Consider the following 18,752-nt stretch of genomic DNA (forward strand, 5'->3'; position numbering starts at 1 on the left):
CCCACTTTTTAAATAATTATTTAATTGATAAACATATCTATCATTTTTACACAACCTCACATGGTTTGTAGGATCGTTTGTACTCAACATGTTTTAGATTAGGCCGAGTAAAAAAAGAAACATGTTTAGCGTCCGGGTTTCTCAAAAAAAGGAAGGAGGGGGGGGGGGGGCTTTTTAATTTGTATTTTTTATTTCAAGATGGCCGCCATTCTTTTTAAAATGTCAAATATTCATTGTTTTTTTCAACTGCTCAAACACATAATACATAAATGAAACATTTCGGTCAAGACATTCACAGACAAGACATTCAGATTGTTTTAGCCGAGATCGTTTAAAATAACTATTTCATATTAAAAAAACAAAAATCATCAAAAAGAAAAAAAGGAGGCGGCCTCTAAAAAGGAAGCGGGCGGGTACGCTAAACATGTTTCTTTTTTTACTCGGCCTTATACATGTATAGGCCAATACAAAAAGTGGGTACACAACTGATGCTTAGAAATGTTGAAAATCTAAACTGTTTTTTTTTAGAGTGCGAGGTACGTCAAGGTGTCCAGTATGAGGTGTCATAATTATGAGGTTCTAATAACCATAACCTCCCGTGCAAAAACCCATCGGTCAGTCGACCTCTCGTCTCAACCGCTGGATGGGGTACAGAGCAAACCGAACCCCACCTGTGTGAGGTCTCCCGGAACAGTCTGACCCTATATTGATGGGTTAGTCCCTCATATGAGGTTATGATTTAACCTCCCGTGCAAAAACCCATCGGTCAGTCGATCTCTCGTCCCCACCGCTGGAGGAAGTACAGAGCAAACCGAACCCCAGCTGCGAGGTTTCCCGGAACAGTCTGACCCTATTCACGGGTTGACCCCTCGGGAGGTTCAGCCCGTTCTCCTCGCACCGTGTCAGTCTGTTCTTGAAGGAATGCGAGTCCTTAAAAGACCCCACGATGATAGGGATTCTTTTGAGGACATCGGCGTTAGCGAAGACGATCCACTGCCCCGATGCGCACTCATATTCCACCTCCACATACTCCATCTCCGGGATGCGTTCCCTCTGCGTCTGGAGGACCTCCTCAAGGCGTGTCTTCTCCTCCTTCAGGCATCTCACCGCATCAATCAAAGCCTCGATCTGATAGAAATCTGCCTCCGCTGCCAGGAGATCAACCTCCTTGAAATCCTCCGGGAGGTTGAGGGTGGATCGACGGAGGAAGTTCAGCACGAAGCGGAAGAGGGGTCCGTCCCCGTCGATGACGAAATTACCGTTGGCGTCCCGTGCGGATTGGATGCGACCACTGAACATGGCACCGAGCATCGAGTCTGGATAACGGGTCAGAGTTGAGTAGGACGTGGTGTATAAACTACCACCGACGTTCAGATTGATCACTTCGTCCATGATACTAGGCCTGTAGACCTATACTCAATCACTACACATCGCCACCATGCAGCTTACATGTGAAATACCGGTACATTAGAGCGATCTCTGGATTTATCATACACATACATTATATCAGTCAGTACGTTTAGGGCCTATCATGTACTTGCGGTCCTTATGCCTAAATATTCACAGAGTTCACAGCGAAGGTGAACAGCGCCATTGCATTTCTTGACACGCTGTAATTGTACACACCGCGGCCGGTGCACAGAGCGGTCTCTGTATGCAGAGAATGGATTTATTATACACAGTAGACATTATAATTATCAGTCGGTACATGTACATGTAGATGCGCTCACGTTATGCCTCATTTCATATTCACAGAGTAATAACTCACAGCGAAGAGGAACAGCGCCATCAAGTGGCATGCATACATTGCTATTTTCTTTATTTATTTATTTCCACAAAACCTCAACAAAAAATGGAGAAGACTTCTACACTAGTCTGACTCTCTAGACGACTCCTAGACCATCTTAAAAAAAATGAAACAAAATTGAGGATTGTCAGAACGATCCGAGTAGCCGACCGAGAGTATCAAGATCATCATTCAAGAAACTGGAATTACGAAATAAAACTGTTTTACACTATCACCAATACCATGATTGACATAGACTACGTACTTATAAATGTCATCTGAGTGAAATTTCCTTCTGAAAGAAGGACTAATAATGCAAAAGAATTTAAGAATCCACTCAACCAAACATGCTCTACGCAAGGGGATAACAAAATCGCTGAAATTGTGCAAGATAAATTCAAGAACATTAAAACGGAATAATATTTGAGGCTGCTCCAATAATTATTCTGGTTTATTTATTTACTGCACGGGTGGCCGAGCAGGCCAACAAGTACATTTACGGTAAAACTAGTTCATAGGTACATTACTTATTTTTAAATATATAATGTTTACCTATATTATTAGAAGAAAAACACAAATTTATAAAGCAAAAACCTCTACAAAACCACTGAAGCAAATACAAAAAGCTCGAACCGTCACCGGCGGCCAAGTCGGCCAAAAGGTAAATACTATCATAACAAAAGCAAGTTCATAAAATAAATAAACAGGTAAAAGTAGATTTTTAAAATGATAGCAGACTCTGTGCTGTCTATTTTGTCCTCACCCAGCCAACACAGCCAAACCCGGGGCAAATAACGCTGTTTATAAACTACATGTACATGTAACTTGTCTACATATTATTTATTTAACTTTTTTTTTTTTTTTTTACGATTTTTTTTCTTCAGTATATAATAAGTCGAGGTGACAGTTCTTGGCTGATCCAGGTCACATTACCGACAAGATTGCATTCATTATTGTAGTGTGTGTTGATATTTGGAATTATTTACACTAAAATGTCCAAACTCATAATTATAGTTCTAGGAATCTATGACTATACGGGAGACGATAGCGAAACGAAATTCGTCCAACCACGAGAACGGCACCATACAAAGTCATGACACACTTGCTGTAGTGGTCCGTAGGTGGTGTTCAAAATCAAAACCTAGAAAAACACAACTGAACAACAGAACTTTCAGTTTCAAAGTCAACTTTAAAATCAGCACACCTAACACCCTCTGATAAACCATAGTTTCATTTATAACACTTACAGTTAGTAGTCGAAACGGTGGAATATTCGGCCAAATTGTTACTCTTCCTGGTGGTGTGGCAAAAACTCTGCGGAAGGGGATTCCCCGTTGCCAGAAATAAGTATGCTAAAAATGAAGTGCGTCCTCTTTCGAATTGCGGTATTGATATACGGGGGGGGGGGGGGCAAAAAAAAAAAATCAATAAGTAAAAAATATATTTTATAATCAACAATTCCCTTCCCCCCATGCTAATAGTCTTCTCTTCGAAAGTGTTGAAGGGGCCGAGTGATGAGTGCCCTTTGCCCCCAAAATGCAAACAACCGCCCCCTTCCTTCCCAAAATATAAATAAAATTATAAGTCTTATAAAGTTACCTAAAAATCAAAATTTGATTAATTTGATTAAATGTGATTAAACCAGGAGACTGATAAGATTTTACCAAGTACTTTTTGGGTGATTACAACAACAAAAACATTATTTTGTGTCCAATCAATGGATGGGTGGGGGGGGGGGGGGGGGGGAATGATTGTAAACATTCAAGTGAGACACTCACAAAGACAAATTAAATTCAAAGGATTTCAATACAAAGAGATCCCAAAGGCAGGGATGTTAGGTTTAATGTCAAAACATTAACAATCCCAGCTCACCAGCTGCTTTACTTTTAATCATAATATATTTTACAATATTACTTCTCTTTCACTGAACTCCACTCAATTAGAAATAAACAGAAAATGATTTGTCAAGCCCAACTTGATGCTCAGCCCGATTGTAAATGGGCCTGTTCCAAATACATATCTCGACCAGCTCAAATAATGGAGTGTACTGAAGTTGGGCAAGGACCATCTACAGTTGGGAACGAGTCACAAGACTGTAGTTAAAAAATGAATACCAGGGTACCCTCCCCCCCCCCCCGCCCCCCACCCCCCAAAAAAAAAAAAAATGTCAAACGTCAGGCTTTTACACACTGCTTTCCTCTTGTACAGAAGTACCCCCTAAAATCCTCCCAAGAATTCCTGAGATTTACAAAACAAAATGAAGGCAAAATATGAGAGAGGGGTACAACGGGGGTGGATTTCACAAGGAGTTAGGGTTAGTCCTAACTTGGGACTAGTCCTAGGAGATATTACAAACCGAAGGCTCGTCCTAAATTAGGGCATGTAACTCGTCCTACCTCGAGATAGGACTAGTCTTAACTCTACGTGAAGTTCACAACAGGCCACATGTCAAGCACCAAATTAATTAAGATAAAAAAGGAAAACATGTTGTTTATCACCATTGGACTCCATTGATACAACAACTTCTTTTAAAACAGTTACAAAAGCAGTTACAGACCAGAGTCCTGTGAAGTAGGCCTAACATTTACATGGGGACTACTCGGCCACCTTTGATAAAACAAACAATATTAATGTTGATCAAAAGTTCAGGAAAGAAAGCATATTAACAAGCATTCTCGTCTGCTTCTTAGAAAAAAAAGAATGAAACAAATTGATCATTCCTAAGAGGACTGCCTGTTTAACTGAACGCACTCATGGTTTGTAATTGTTGGTAGAATGCTTGACTAAATCTGAACATCTGAGTAAAGGCCCGGTCCCAATAGACCTTTTCGCAAATACCGGGGCGCGCGCGTAAAGCTTGGATTTAGATGCATTGTGGTCTAGCTTGGTAGCAAAATTTGATTCATGTCTATCCCACAATGCAACTCATTCAACAGTCTGCGCTTGCGCATTGGTATTTGCGATAAGGTCTATGCAGCGATAAAGGAGAACGATAACGATAACAACGCAAAGAGAACGCATTATATTGGTTGAATGAGCGTGTGCGTATTCTGTTTGGAACAATTCAACCAATATATAATGCGCTCTCTTTGCGTCATGATCGTTATCATTTTCGCTGCAGCGTGACTCAGCCTTAAAGGGAGGGTACACGTTTGGTAATTGTCAAAGACCAGTCTTCTCACTTGGTGTATCCCATCATCATAACCATAAAATAACAGGCCTGTGAAAATTTGGGCTCAATTGGTCATCAAAGTTGCAAGAAAATGATGAAAGAAGAAACACCCTTGTTGTCAAATTTGTGTGCTTTTAGATAAGAATAAAAGACTTCTAGCTAGAAGTCTTTTATTATTTTAGTGAGAAATTACCTCTTTCTCAAAAACTATGTTACTTCAGAGGGAGTCGTTTCCCACAATGTTTGATTTTATCAACAGCTCTCCAATGCTTGTTACCAAGTCAGTTTTTAAGTTAATATTTGTTTTGAGTAATTACCAAACGTGTACCTTACCTTTAAGTCATGTTAATGGTATCAACCATTAACATTCTACAAACAATTACAAACCGTAATTGTGCGTTCAGTAGGCCTAAAACAAGCATTGAAACAAGCTCTTTACAAAAGTCATTCCATGGACAGCTTGCAAAATGAGTAGGCCTACCTTTATTAAAAAATATATCAACGGATCCCCTCTTAAAAATCATCAATTTCGTTAAGTTTTGTTTCTATTAGGCCTAATGAGCAAGAAAGAGTGCTTGTTAAATGAATGCTTTACTGAACAAGTGTAATTTGTTTTTGTTTTGAAAAACATCACAAATCCCGGTGGTCAACTTCTTTTTGACTCGCCCTGTAGAGAACAACCCAAGATCTATTTCTTGACTGTACGTCCAAAGAGATACTTCTGGATATCGTAGTGAGTTTTGGTTGGAGCAAGAGTGGTTGTATTGATCAAAGCAAAGCCATACTGTGTTATAGTTTGACACGTGGCCAGAGGATCCAAACTTTTGAAGTTTTCTACGGATGAAATCCCACCATCGGTAAGTTCCTTTCCCTGACTGTGCTCCAGAATCTCCTCAATTGACTGTTCAACAGAAAGATCCGTGTACTCGTCATAATAGAACTGTTGAAAATACTCCCACAGAGGATCGATCTCCTTTAAGAGATTGAACGAGCCGATGTAACCCGTGATCAAGTGACCGTCGCTGGTCGCTCTCTTTGACACTATCTGGATAAACTGCGTCTCTTCTGCTTTTCGCTTCTTCCTCTCCTCCCTTTCTTCAAACAGAATATCTGCCGCATCGATCAGATCATGAATGTGGAAAAAGTCTGCCTCCGTCTTCAGGAAGGTCCACTCATCGAATGTCTCTGGGAGGCAAAGGCACGATCTTCGGAGGAAGTTCAAGATGTGGCGGAATGTAGGGCCGTCCCCGTCCAAGAGAAAGTTCCCCTCGTCATCTTTCTTTAAGAGAAATCGAGAACTGAACATCTTTGCAAGCATTGTGTCCGGTCGATTTCTTAGAGTTGTTAGGGTCGTCTGATAGAGACACCCTCCAACCTTTAGGGTTACAAAATCCTCCATTAGAGGGCTTACTACCTGTTGTGAAAATAATAATGACTCAACAATATTTAACAACAATGGTGCACACTCAATAAAGTATGGACAGTACCATAGTTCATGTGGTGCACTGGGTCGCCGCGTGTGATGCGCGTGCAAGGGGTCCATATTGAAAAGCATCCATATTTTCATAAGTGAATTTAACTTGGTAGCTTAATATAAACAACACTACCTACGTAGAAAGTCCTGCTCTAGCTGTAGATCAAGGCGCCTAGTGAAATTTATCCACTAGTCGCGCCACTTCGCCACTATAGTTGCGACTAATTTTTAGTTCCCAAGATGCATTGCGGCATATTGTTTGCGTTTTACAAGAATGTATGTCATCGTAAATAGTCGTGAGCGACAAAATTGGTTCACCAAGCAGGAAGTCATGACTAAACAAATCAATCAATCGTTGTTGCAGTGTGCAATACTTGTCTTACTCGATGTGAAATCAGCAGTTAGCTAGGGGATTCGAACCCACAGTTTTGTAAAGATAATTAAGTCCAGACTCCAACCATTGACCACCTCACTCATTTACAGAGTGGTGTGTCATTTTTTTTACATTAATTTGGACGATACCCATGAAAATGTGTCAATGGTGTGACTAGGGAGTAGGGTTAGAGGTTTAAACACCTCTATGTTTAAAACATTTCCACGGGGTTCAACCACGAGAACACTGACAAAGTAACGACTAATGTGGTCCTCTGTTGTGATTTTCGGGTCCTACTAAAAGCCGACAACAAGTCTATAGCGCCGACAACACGCCGCCAACAAACATTTAGTAGTCGAACGATGGAATATTCGGCCAAATTTTTACTTTTCCTGGTGGTGTGGCGAGAACTTTGCGGAAGGGAATTCCCCGTGGCCAGATATAAGTCAGTCTGCTAAAAAATGAAGTGCGCCCTCTTTTGATTTGCGGTATTGGTATACGGGGGTCTGGTGATGCAGCTACTTTGGTAGGATCATAGTGCAAGCCCTGGTTTCACAAAGCGGTTTTTAAGCGCACAGGAAGAAAACAAGCAATGAATAAGTAAATACATTTTGTAAATAAACAATTCCCTTCCCCCATGCCAGATCTTTATCATGTTGTCACCATCTCGGTCATGTTCCCTGTTTCCAATCCAATAACAGTAATTAACGCTAACATTCATTGCGGATAGTTAACCCTCCAGACTATTATTTCGTCCAGCCCTCAGTTTGGTTACAATTAGTTGGAATGGAGTAAAATCAAGATGAACACACCGTGATGAAGGTCTACAGTCTTCTCTTTGAAAGTGTGATCTGTCACAAGTGCCCTTTGGTCCCCAAAATGCAACGGTAAACAACCGCCCCCTCCCATTCCCAAAATCTAAATATTACAAGAATTATAGTACCTAAAAATATCAAATTATAAATAAACCAGGAGATTGATAAAAATTTCAGCAGGTACTTTGGGGGGGGGGGGGGGGGATTGAACAAAGAGAAATTAAGAAAACTATTAAGTGTCCAATCAATGGATGATGAAGTCAGAGTTTGGGGGGGGGGGGCTTAAAACATTAAAGTAGAACACTTACAAAGACATAATTAGATTCAGATGATTTCACTACAAACAGATCCCACTGGGGTGTTATGTTTAATGTCAAAGGAATAACAATCCTGTTTTACTTTTAATCATGTTATATATTTTGCAACGTTATTTCTCTTTCAGCAAACTCCTTCAATTAGAAATAAACACGAAAACGGTTTGTCATACCCAACTTGATGCTCATCATGGCTAATAATATGTAAATAGGCCTGTTCCAAATACATCTCACAGCAAGCTCAGATAATGGAGTGTATTGAAGGATAGTTAAGAGCAAGGTCTGGTCCTTGCTCTATAATTGAAGTAGGACAAGGACCATCTATAGTTGGGAAGGTAACAAAAGACTGGAAACAGTACTTTAACAATGAATACCAGGCCAATAGGTCGCAGAGGGTAACCCCCCACCCCCCCCCCCCCAAAAAAAAAAAAAGTGTAAGTTTTACACACTGTTTGTTTTCCCTCTTGTAATTCCCTGAGTAATTCACAGCGAAGGTGAACAGCGCCATCAATTGGCTTACATTGATATTTATTTTATTTATTTATTTCCACTAAACCTCAACAAAAAAAATGGAGAAGATAAAAAATTGCATAAAATTATACAACAATTATAATGAAAGAGGTCCATTCACACGTGTTTAAGGAAACAGGATGACCCTGACACTCTGGACGAGACCATTATTGACAAAGTATGTCAGAAAGATCCGAGTAGCCGACCGAGAGTATCAAGATCATCACATTCTCCAAGAAACTGGTTACGAAACAAAACTGTTTTGACACTATCACAAAATTATACCATGATTGACACGGTCTACGTACTTAATGTCAGAGTGAAATTTCCGTCTGAAAGAAACACTAATAATGCAAAAGAGACACAAGGGGATAAATAAATCGGTGATATCGTGCAAGAAACAAGAATGTTAAAACGGAATAATGTTTGAGATAGGCTGCTCTAATGTTCTGGTTTATTTATTTTACTGCACGCGTGGCCAAGCAGGCCAAAAAGTACATCTACAACTACAAGTAAAACTAGTCCATTATAGGTAAATATTTATATTTAAACAATTACAAAACAAAAACACCAAATTTAAGCAAAATTATAAAACCACGAAAGCAAATACAAAAAGCCTGAACCGAAACCGGCGGCCAAGCAGGCCAAAAAGTACAACTACAAGTAAAACTAGTACGTTATAGGTAAACATTTATATTTAAATACTTACAAGAAAAAAACAGAAAATTAAAGCAAAACCTCTATAAAACCACTAAAGCAAATACAAAAAGCCTGAACAGACCAAGCAGGCCAAAAGGTACATACTAAAAGCAAGAAAGTTCATAAAATAGGTAAAAGTATAGATGTTTAAAAAATAATAAAATACTCTGTGCTGACACGTTATGTCTAAAGTCCTCAGCCCGCCAACACAGCCAAACCCAGGGCAAATAAACATGTTTCTAAACTACAAATGTAACTAGTCTACATATTTTTTGTATTCTTTTGTTTGTAATAAAAAACGTTTTCAGTAATAAGTTGAGGTTAGTGACAAACCAGGGCCCAATTTCATAGAGCTGCTAAGCACAAAAATTTGCTTAGCATGAAATTTCTTCCTTGATGAAAAACAGGATTACCAACCAAATTTCCATTTGTTGCATATTGCTTGTTACTGGTACTCAGCTGTTGTTTGCTTATCCTGAAAATCACGTGGAAATTTGGTTGGTAATCCTGTTTTTATCTAGAAAGAAATTTCATGCTAAGCAAATTGTTATGCTGAGCAGCTCTATGAAATTGGGCCCAGTTCTTTAAAGACACTGGACAACTGGTATTGTCAAAGACCAGTCTACACAGTTGCTGTATCTCAACATGATGCATAAAAGAACAACATTTGAGCTCAATCGGTCGTCGAAGTTGCTAGATAATAATGAAAGAAAAAACACCCTTGTCACACGTAACTTCAGAGGGAGCCGTTTCTCACAATGTTTTATACTATCAACCTCTTCACATTAGTCGCAATCAAGTAAGGTTGTATGATAATAATTATTTTGAGTAATTATTACCAATAGTGTCCACTGCCTTTAATGGGTGATCCAGATGACACTACCGACAAGATTGCATTCATTAATGTGGTGTTTTGTTGTTATTTGGAATTATTGGCACTAAATGTCAATTAATAAATACATTTTAATACATTAATAAATTTTATTTTAGTTAAAAAAATAATAATAACTAAACACATGATCAAATGTGTAATTTAAACAAGTCTTAAACAAAATCATTAAAAACAAAAGACATACTCATGCTGCATTGACGTTTACCAAAATATCAGAACTCCATTCGTTATAGTGATTTTTTCATATTTTTGTGTAACACATTAATAAAATAATGTCCCACATTGATTGGCTCAAAACTTATCAATCATGTAATTTGCTGAAAAGTAGGGCACATAATTTACTTTGGGTATAGTACTACTGCATTCTTTAATACTAGCTTTCAAGAACTATTATATTGGAAACATGTCATGTATGATGTAGTCGCTCACAGCAAAAAGGAAAAGTTTATTATTAATTAGTTTTACTTTTTTATTATCTCGTGCATTGCATACATTCTGTTTATCTTGAACAGTGTAACTATTTAAAAAATTGTTATAAAAACAATATCGTTTAATTATAGTCTGGAAGCTGATGTCAGTTGTTATTGTTATTTACCCACTTCACTGCTTGAAAGCGAAATTTGGCCCAGCACATGCAACCGCATATCATGGTGAAGGTTACAGAGTGCACACAGTTAACCCTCCTACTGTCTGACCTTTTATCATCGTCCACCTTAGGCCCTGAATGGACACTTTACGAACCCACAACCAAAGCATTTGTTTGTTTACATGGGTATAAATTAACTCTGACAAAACAATATTAGCGCCAATAACAGGATACATAAAGGAAATGATAAGAAATAATATTCTGAATTTAGACATAATGTTATTAACAAGAGATACGGAAGGAAAACACTGTAGAAATCCCATGCAATCAGGTAGGGACTGAAAACCCCCAACTTACATGCAAAGCTTTGGTCTGAGATGGGATTCGCCCCGGGGTCTACAAAGCTGAAAGAAAGCTCTGAGCCAACCTAACCCTATGGATATCGATGTATACACAAAAGAAGTACACAGTTTAACCCTCCTACTGTTAGACCATTCAATATCATTTGAGGAACGGCATTATAAACTCTGCCAGTGGTGACGGCAGATTTACACACCACAGGTTACTAAATCTTGTTTTTAAAATCTAACAATTTTATTTTTTTCTTAGTGCTTTTTTTAAAGCAAACTTCCTCCTCCTGCCCCAACATAAATTGTACTTTCTATTTCCAAATAATTAAAGCTTCCTTTTGAACACCCAAGCTCTTGTGGCATTTGTATTTACCATCTCAAACCCTACCGATGCAATCTGCTGGAAAATTAGCATGAGGTCATTGTCAAATCCTGCACTTTCAAATAGGACCTTTCCAAAAGAAGTGTTATACCCACTGTATATAAATGTTTTGCGTTTAGTAAATTCATGGAGTGCTGGGATTTCTTTCAGTGTGACAGCGCTTCCACTGTAGAAACATTTTTCACCTGAACAGAACCCTAATTCAATGAATTCCGTTTCCTGGATTTTACAACGTTTCCTTTCCTCCCGAAGCAAGGCTATGGCAGTTATTAGCTCGTATATCTGGTAGAAATCTGCCTCCATTGTCAACAGGTCCCACTCTTTGAAACCCTCAGGAAGGTTCAGTTTGGAGCGTCGGAGAAAGTTCAGCACATATCGGAAGATTGGTCCATCACCGTCGATGATATAACGTCCGCGCTCGTCACAGGCAGTGGAGTGGCGACCGCTGAACATTTTACCCAACATGGATTTCGGGTAGTGAGTCAGAGTTGAACGTGAGGTAGTGTACAGAGATCCTCCAACATCTAATTTGATGAATTCATTTTCCACTGCCATTGTAAAACTTCCAGGGTGGTTCGCTGCTTGCATGCTTGTTAAAACCACTGTTGAGGACGAGTCAAAATTCACTCCAAGTGGTTTGTATGGCTAGTTCAGTGTTGAAAAGCATCACTATATGAAAAAGGGACAAGCGAATTTTACTTGGCAGACTATAGCATAGATTAAAAAAAACAGGCTACCTAGCAAGTCCTGCTCTAGCTAGTAGATCAAGGCGCCTGGTGAAGTTTCTCGACTAATCACGCCTCAAATAGTCGCTACTTTGACACTAGTCGCGACTTATGTTTTATTCCCGAGATGCATAGCGGCATATTGTTTGCCACAGGCGCAATAGTAAAAATTAACGCTGAAAGGATTGTGTCACTGTTGTCTGATTGCGTTTCGCAAGTATTTATGTCATCGTATTAGTCGTGAGCGACACAATTGGTTCACCAATCAGAAAGTCATGACTATTCTTGTAGTAGTCGTGGCGACACGCTTAGCAGATCGAGTAGTTGAAAAATCGTGACTCGACTTAGCAAGCAATTGTCGTAACTTCATCACTCTAGTCGCCCAGTCACCAACAAGGGTGAACCCTGCCATTGTGTTTACTATGACTATTATTTCAATATTAATTACTTGTCTGCAAAGAATTGGGGTGGCATGGTTGAGGATTTGTCTGCAAAGAATTGGGGTGGCATGGGTGACGATTTGTCTGCAAAGAATTGGGGTGGCATGGGTGACGATTTGTCTGCAAAGAATCGGGGTGGCATGGTTAAAGAAAGGCTAGAGAGTAGCCTATTCTTTTTGGAGTTCTTGCAAAGGACTGTTTACTTCTACGAAACCATCCACTGCATCGGATACACACAATATTAATGATTTCCTTTGTTTGTTTGTTTGTTTGTTTGTTTGTTTGTTTGTTTGTTTGTTTGTTTGTTTGTTTGTTTGTTTGTTTGTTCGTTTTGTTTGATTGTTTAGATCATCTTCCCATCAAGGGAACGCAGCAAACTCCCACAAGCTCAAGGGGAAATAAACACAAAGCTGGTAACAACCACACTATCTAACATACACCATTGTTTTAATGTATTGTATGCTTATTTCTGAACTGAACTAAACAAATCAATCAGTCATAATTTTTTGGGAAATCAGCAGTTAGCTTGGGGATTCGCTATCATCTCCCTCATAGTTCTAGGAGTGGCAATAGGTCATGGTAAGGATAACTTTCCGTATGGCGCCACCACTTTTTCACTCATTTTTACAAAAAGGGATATATCAGTCAGGTAAATTAGATACTATATTATTTTATTTCGAATGAAAAAGTGGTGGCGCCATACGGAAACTTTTCCCAAAGTCATGTGGTCCGTGTTATTCAAACCTGTCAAACTGAGACTCATATAACCAAACCCCACAAAAAAAGCACAACTAAAACAACCGAACTTTCAATTTCAAACTGAGCTTTAAAAAGAGCACACATAGCACCATCTGATAAACAATAGTGTTAATAATAATACTTATAGTTAGCAGTCGAAACAGTGGAATATTCGGCCAAGTTCTTACTCTTCCTGGTGGTGTGCGGTGAGAACTCTGCGGAAGGGGATTCCCCGTGGCCAGAAATAATAGGGTCCGCTAAAAATGAAGTGCGCCCTCTTTCGATTTGCGGTATTGGTATACGGGGGTCTTCAAAAGGGGGAGTGGTTATGCACCTGCAGGGGTGGGGTGCGGGCCCCGATGTCATAAAAGTGGTTTATAAGCGAAAGAAATAACTAAATAAATAAATACATTTAAGGATAAACAATCCCCTTCCTCCCATGCCAATAGTTTTCTCTTTGAAAGTGTGATATAAGGGCCAGAGTCACGAGTCCCCCCCCCCACCACCACCAAATGCAAAGGTCGTCGTCCCCCCCCCCCCCCACCATTCCCAAAATCTAAATATCAATAATTATAATAGTTACCTAAATATCAAGTTAAAACCAGGAGACTGATACAATTTTAACAGGTACGTTTGGGGGATTGAACAAAGAAAGTTTAAGAAAACAAACAAACTATTTTGTGTCCAATCAGTTGATGAAAGTCAGAATTCAGGGTGGGGTGTGGGGGGGGGGGGGACACACTTACAAAGACATAATTCGATTCAGATGATTTCAATACAAAGAGATCCCACATGGATGTTATGTTTAATGTAAAAAAAAATAAACAATCCTGCTTTACTTTTAATCATAATATATTTTACAATGTTAATTCTCCACTCAATCAGAACTAAACAGAAACTGATTTGTCAAGCCCAACTTGATGCTCGGGCCAACTGTAAATGGGCCTATTCCAAATACATCTCGACCAGCCCAAATAATGGAGTGCACTGAAGTTGGGCAAGGACCAACTACAGTTGGGAAGGTAACACAAGACTGAGAACAGTAGCTTAAAGAACACCAACCCACCTAGTTGCAGAGGGTGTGTCCCCCCCCAAAAAAAAAAAAAAAAAAAAAAAAAAATCATGTCAAATGTTCCAGGCTTTTACTAAATGGTGTTTGGTTCTTTGCATGGTGTGGAGAATAAGAGTATGTTTGAATATATGAATAGTAAACTTGCGGGTACAAGCATGAGTAAAATCTCTTTTGAAGGACGGTGGCTCTGAAAAGAGCCGGTTTGGTCTCCATGTCTCCATGTATTCCTGTGACCAAACTGGCTCTTTTCAGAGCCACCACTCCTTCAAAAGAGAGTTTACTCATGGTTGTACCTGCAAGTTTACTATTCATATTTATATACATCAGTTACTCCTTTTACACATTGTTTTCCTCTTGTACAGAAGTACCTTCTAAAATTCTCCAAAGATTTCCTGAGATTTACAGAACAAAATAAAGACAACTAATGAGAGAGGGGTACACCAGGGGTCAATTTCACAAAGAGTTAGGGTGAGTCCTAACTTGGGACAAGTCCTAGGAGATATTACAAACTTTAAAGACTTGTCCTAATTAGGACTAGTCCTAACTTGGGACTAGTCCTAGGAGACATTACAAACTTAAGGCTTGTTTCTTAGTCGAGATAAGACTATTGTGAATCCACTACAAGCCACATGTCAAGCACCAAATTAATTAATATAAAAAAAGGAAAACATGTTGTTTATCACCATTGGTCTCCACTGTTTTTGTAACTGTTTAAAAAGAAGTTGTTGTTCAACAACTTCTTTTAAAACAGTTACATAAACAGTTACAGACCAGAGTCCTATGAAGTAGGCTAACATTTACATGAGGACTACTCGGCCACCTTACATGTAGTTCTCAGCAGTAATTAATCCTCGCCCTAATTTAAACTTAAAGGAACAAATTGCAGAATTGGTTTTTGCTAACAAAACAGTTTCTGGCAGTGTTAGCACTTTAAGTAACCCACCATACAATGTGTACATGCATACATAAAAACTGACAAACCTGTAGAAATTTGAGATCGATCAACCATCTGGGTCCATGCAAAAAGTAAAAAAACGAATACTTTTGCATGACACAGATTTAAAAACCTATAAATAAAAACGCTCACTGAGCGATAAACTCCAAACAGGAAATTAGTTTTATTCTTTTCTCATAAAATAATGACATTTCAGACAGAAACTTTTCAAAGGATGCTTTCTAATATCATCATCATTAGACCATGTAAGTTATAAGTAAATTTGTTATACTTAGACGAGGCTTTCTTCTTAAGTTCTTACCAATTATGAAATGTTCCTTTAAAACCAAAACAATTCCAATGCAGGTTTTCCTAGTTAGTTTTGGTATTTTAAGCAGTGAATAAGACCATGTGAGTTACACTTAGTTACACAAAGTCTGCAAGTACAATGACTTGCCCAATTACAACTCACTGATTTTAGTTTGAATTCCTCAGACTATAGACCATGTGAACTTTTTTTTTACAATAAGTGTGACCTAAGTGTACATTCTTTGGCTAGTCTGGCAGGCAAGATACTGCACTGGTCATAAGGGAAAGTTTATAATTTGTGTGATTATTTTCTCATAATACACTGTACCCAATAGTTGTGAAAGTAAAAGCAAAGTACGATTCAAAACTTTGAACAGTAAAAGCTGGACATTATAAAAAGGAATAGAGTATGCATATTTTCACTTTCTAAGACTAAATTAGATCATGGGATTAGATTATACTATAGATAGGCTATAAATAAGTATCATTGAAAAGTGGTGGCAGGAATCCTGCCACTAGTGCCAGGATACAAAGAAAGACAGTTTCCAATACCAATTATATTGTATCATACAAGCCTGCACGTACATAGATAATGGATCCCCACAAAACAGTTCTATTTTTTTTGCAATTTGTTGTAACTAGAAAAGTATTGGTTTTTTTTCTCAACTTGTTTGTATTGCGTTCATTCAGTAACAATACAGAGTGGAAAAATCTCAAAATCCTGCCAACACACTTTTACATCACCACTCTTTTATAAAAAGGATTAGAATAGGCCTATGTATTTATATATTCAATTTCTAAAATTGATATGATTTCATTGAAAAGTGGTGACAGGATACAAAGAAAGAAAGACACTGGTTTCAATACCAACTGTACCATACGTGTACCATACATGCCTGCACGTACATGGATAATGGATCCCCACCAAACAGTTCTATGTTTCAATTTGTAGTAAACTAGAGAGTGTTTTCTCAACATTGTTGTTTTGTTTGTATTGCGTTCATTCCATTCTGACCGCAGTCACTCAATGCGCCCACCGACCACGGACGTCCTTCAAAGTTCAATTCATGAGTGTGAACAAAAATTGATGTTCGAGACTACAGATAGAGCACTAAACAGTATAAATAAAAACAAACACATGTTCCTTTCACTAATCTACTGCATGTCTATTGGAACAACCTTGAAGTTTGCAACCTTGGGGAATTAAAAATACAATTTACAGCTATTTTAGAAAATGAAATCAGAACTTACCATCCACTCGGCGCGCAGCATGCAGTCAGTAACACCACTAACATTAGACTAGTTACTAGTCGTTGGTTCAATGTGTTGTGTACGCAGATTTTTCTTTGACAAAAAAGTGAGGGCGCCCCACAGACTACGGCTTTTTTCCCTTTTTTTCGAGAAGGCCCTGCCTGGAGTGCGTTTTGGCGACCCCAACCAAAAAACATTGGTTATCGGTTGAGCGTTTTCGCGTGTTCGGTTGAACGCGGTGTGACGATGCTGTTCAGACCAACCGGTAACCGACTTGTTGAGTTGGTTGGGCTTTGGTTGGGGTCGCCAAAATGCACTCCTGTACTTTTTCGCACCCTTCTGCAAACGCTGACCCGAGTTTTTGCCAACCAAGTTTGGAAATCTACGGAAATCCATTAAATGCAAAACAAAAACATGGCCACAGTTTGTAACTAACAATGTCACAAAACAATGCAATTGAATTTGTTGGAAACAAATTTATCGCAAATACTCGGTACGCACACAATAGACGTGGAATGAGGTGCATGCTGGTCTAGCTAACTATCAAATTTGGGTACTAGCTAGACCAGCATGCACCTCATTCGACAGTTTGCGCTTGCGCAATGGTATTTGCGAAAAGGTTTATTGTATGGTACACAATCATGGGAGATATTGAAATGTTGCAGAATTGTTTTGAACTCGGTCAGCAAGTTAACACGATAGTGTTTTGCTCATTTTTCAACTGCTCATGCCTAGTTTGTTTATCAACAATGGAAAGGCCAGCCTATAACGACGCAAAAGGGGTCCATTACAGCTAAAAGGCAGTGGACACTATTTGTAATAACTAAAAAAGTATTAGGATAAAACCTTGAAACCAACGGTGCTTTTCAGAACCACCCCAACTCATTAGAGATATAGTCATTACCATGGTGTTACCGCAAACCTTTATATATCATAAAACCTTACTTGGTAACGAGTAATGGGGGAGAGGTTGATAGTAAAAAACATTGTGAGAAACGGCTCCCTCTGAAGTGACTTAGTTTTCGAGGAAGAAGTTATTTTCCACGACCTTGATTTCGAGAACTCAGAATGAGATGTTGAAGTCTCGCAATCAAGCATCTGATGAAAGCACACAACTTCGTGTGACAATTAATGTTAAGGTGTTTTTTGGTGAGCACCCCCCCCCCCAACACCACGATGGTTTAAAAAAAAACATACATTTGCTTATTTTTGTTTTACCACCTGATAAATATACACAGACACAAGGATTTGTTGTTGTAGTGAACTCTGCCAAGAGCTAATTTATTCCGTACTCTGAATTCGGTGGTAAAACGCCCATTCATAATAATATAAGGGATTTCCCTTTATTTAATTCCATCCAGTGATATCCACACTCATAAAGAAGTATACCAGTTCCCATTATAATACACTTTGCGACCAATTCGCAAAGGGTCCCAATTCCTCACTTTGCGAACGGTAAATTTCCAATCCGCAAAGGTTCCCACTTCTCGGCGATTTGCCAAAGAAGGTACCAGACTAATTACAATTATTATAATTACATTATTATTATTATAAATTATTATAATTATAAATGCACTCATTGACTGGAGAAAACTCCGGGTCAATGAGGTTCCCACTTCCAGCGAGTTGCCAAGAAGGTACCAAATTAATCTACTTCTTTATATACAATCACATCATTTTATTACCACCATATTTATCCATATCAATTCACATAAATTAATTTACCACTTCCTCACAGGCTACAATGCCTATTAGCTTCTTGTTTATAGGAACAACCTAAATTTACCGCTTTAAGTGTAAGTTGTAAGATTATCAGTCATATCAATCTGTACCACGTATTCCGTAATACCCTGACCCTTCCATTAACCCCAGGGAGGGAGGGAGGGAATTTTGCGAAACTATACAATCTATCTTAACTCCTCGGTGGCAG

At 38.7% G+C, this 18,752-nt stretch overlaps 2 protein-coding genes across 2 annotated transcripts in view; both read right to left on the bottom strand.

The window, feature by feature from the left end:
* Positions 1–206: 206 nt before the first annotated feature.
* On the bottom strand, positions 207–1,649 carry LOC139945297 (BTB/POZ domain-containing protein KCTD15-like). Its single transcript, XM_071942645.1, has one exon. The coding sequence runs from the start codon at positions 1,390–1,392 to the stop codon at positions 733–735; it is 660 nt and encodes a 219-aa protein (XP_071798746.1). The 5' UTR covers positions 1,393–1,649; the 3' UTR covers positions 207–732.
* Positions 1,650–8,387: 6,738 nt separating this feature from the next.
* The window catches only part of LOC139945357 (BTB/POZ domain-containing protein KCTD19-like), a 52,292-nt gene continuing 41,927 nt past the window's right edge, over positions 8,388–18,752 (bottom strand). The window contains exon 6 of the mRNA XM_071942705.1: positions 8,388–11,989. Within this exon, the coding sequence (XP_071798806.1) occupies positions 11,297–11,989 (693 nt within the window). The 3' untranslated portion in view covers positions 8,388–11,296. The remainder of the gene's footprint in view (positions 11,990–18,752) is intronic.

Source organism: Asterias amurensis, chromosome 12 (genome assembly GCF_032118995.1).
Source record: "Asterias amurensis chromosome 12, ASM3211899v1".
In the NCBI taxonomy this organism is placed as follows: Eukaryota; Metazoa; Echinodermata; class Asteroidea; order Forcipulatida; family Asteriidae; genus Asterias; species Asterias amurensis.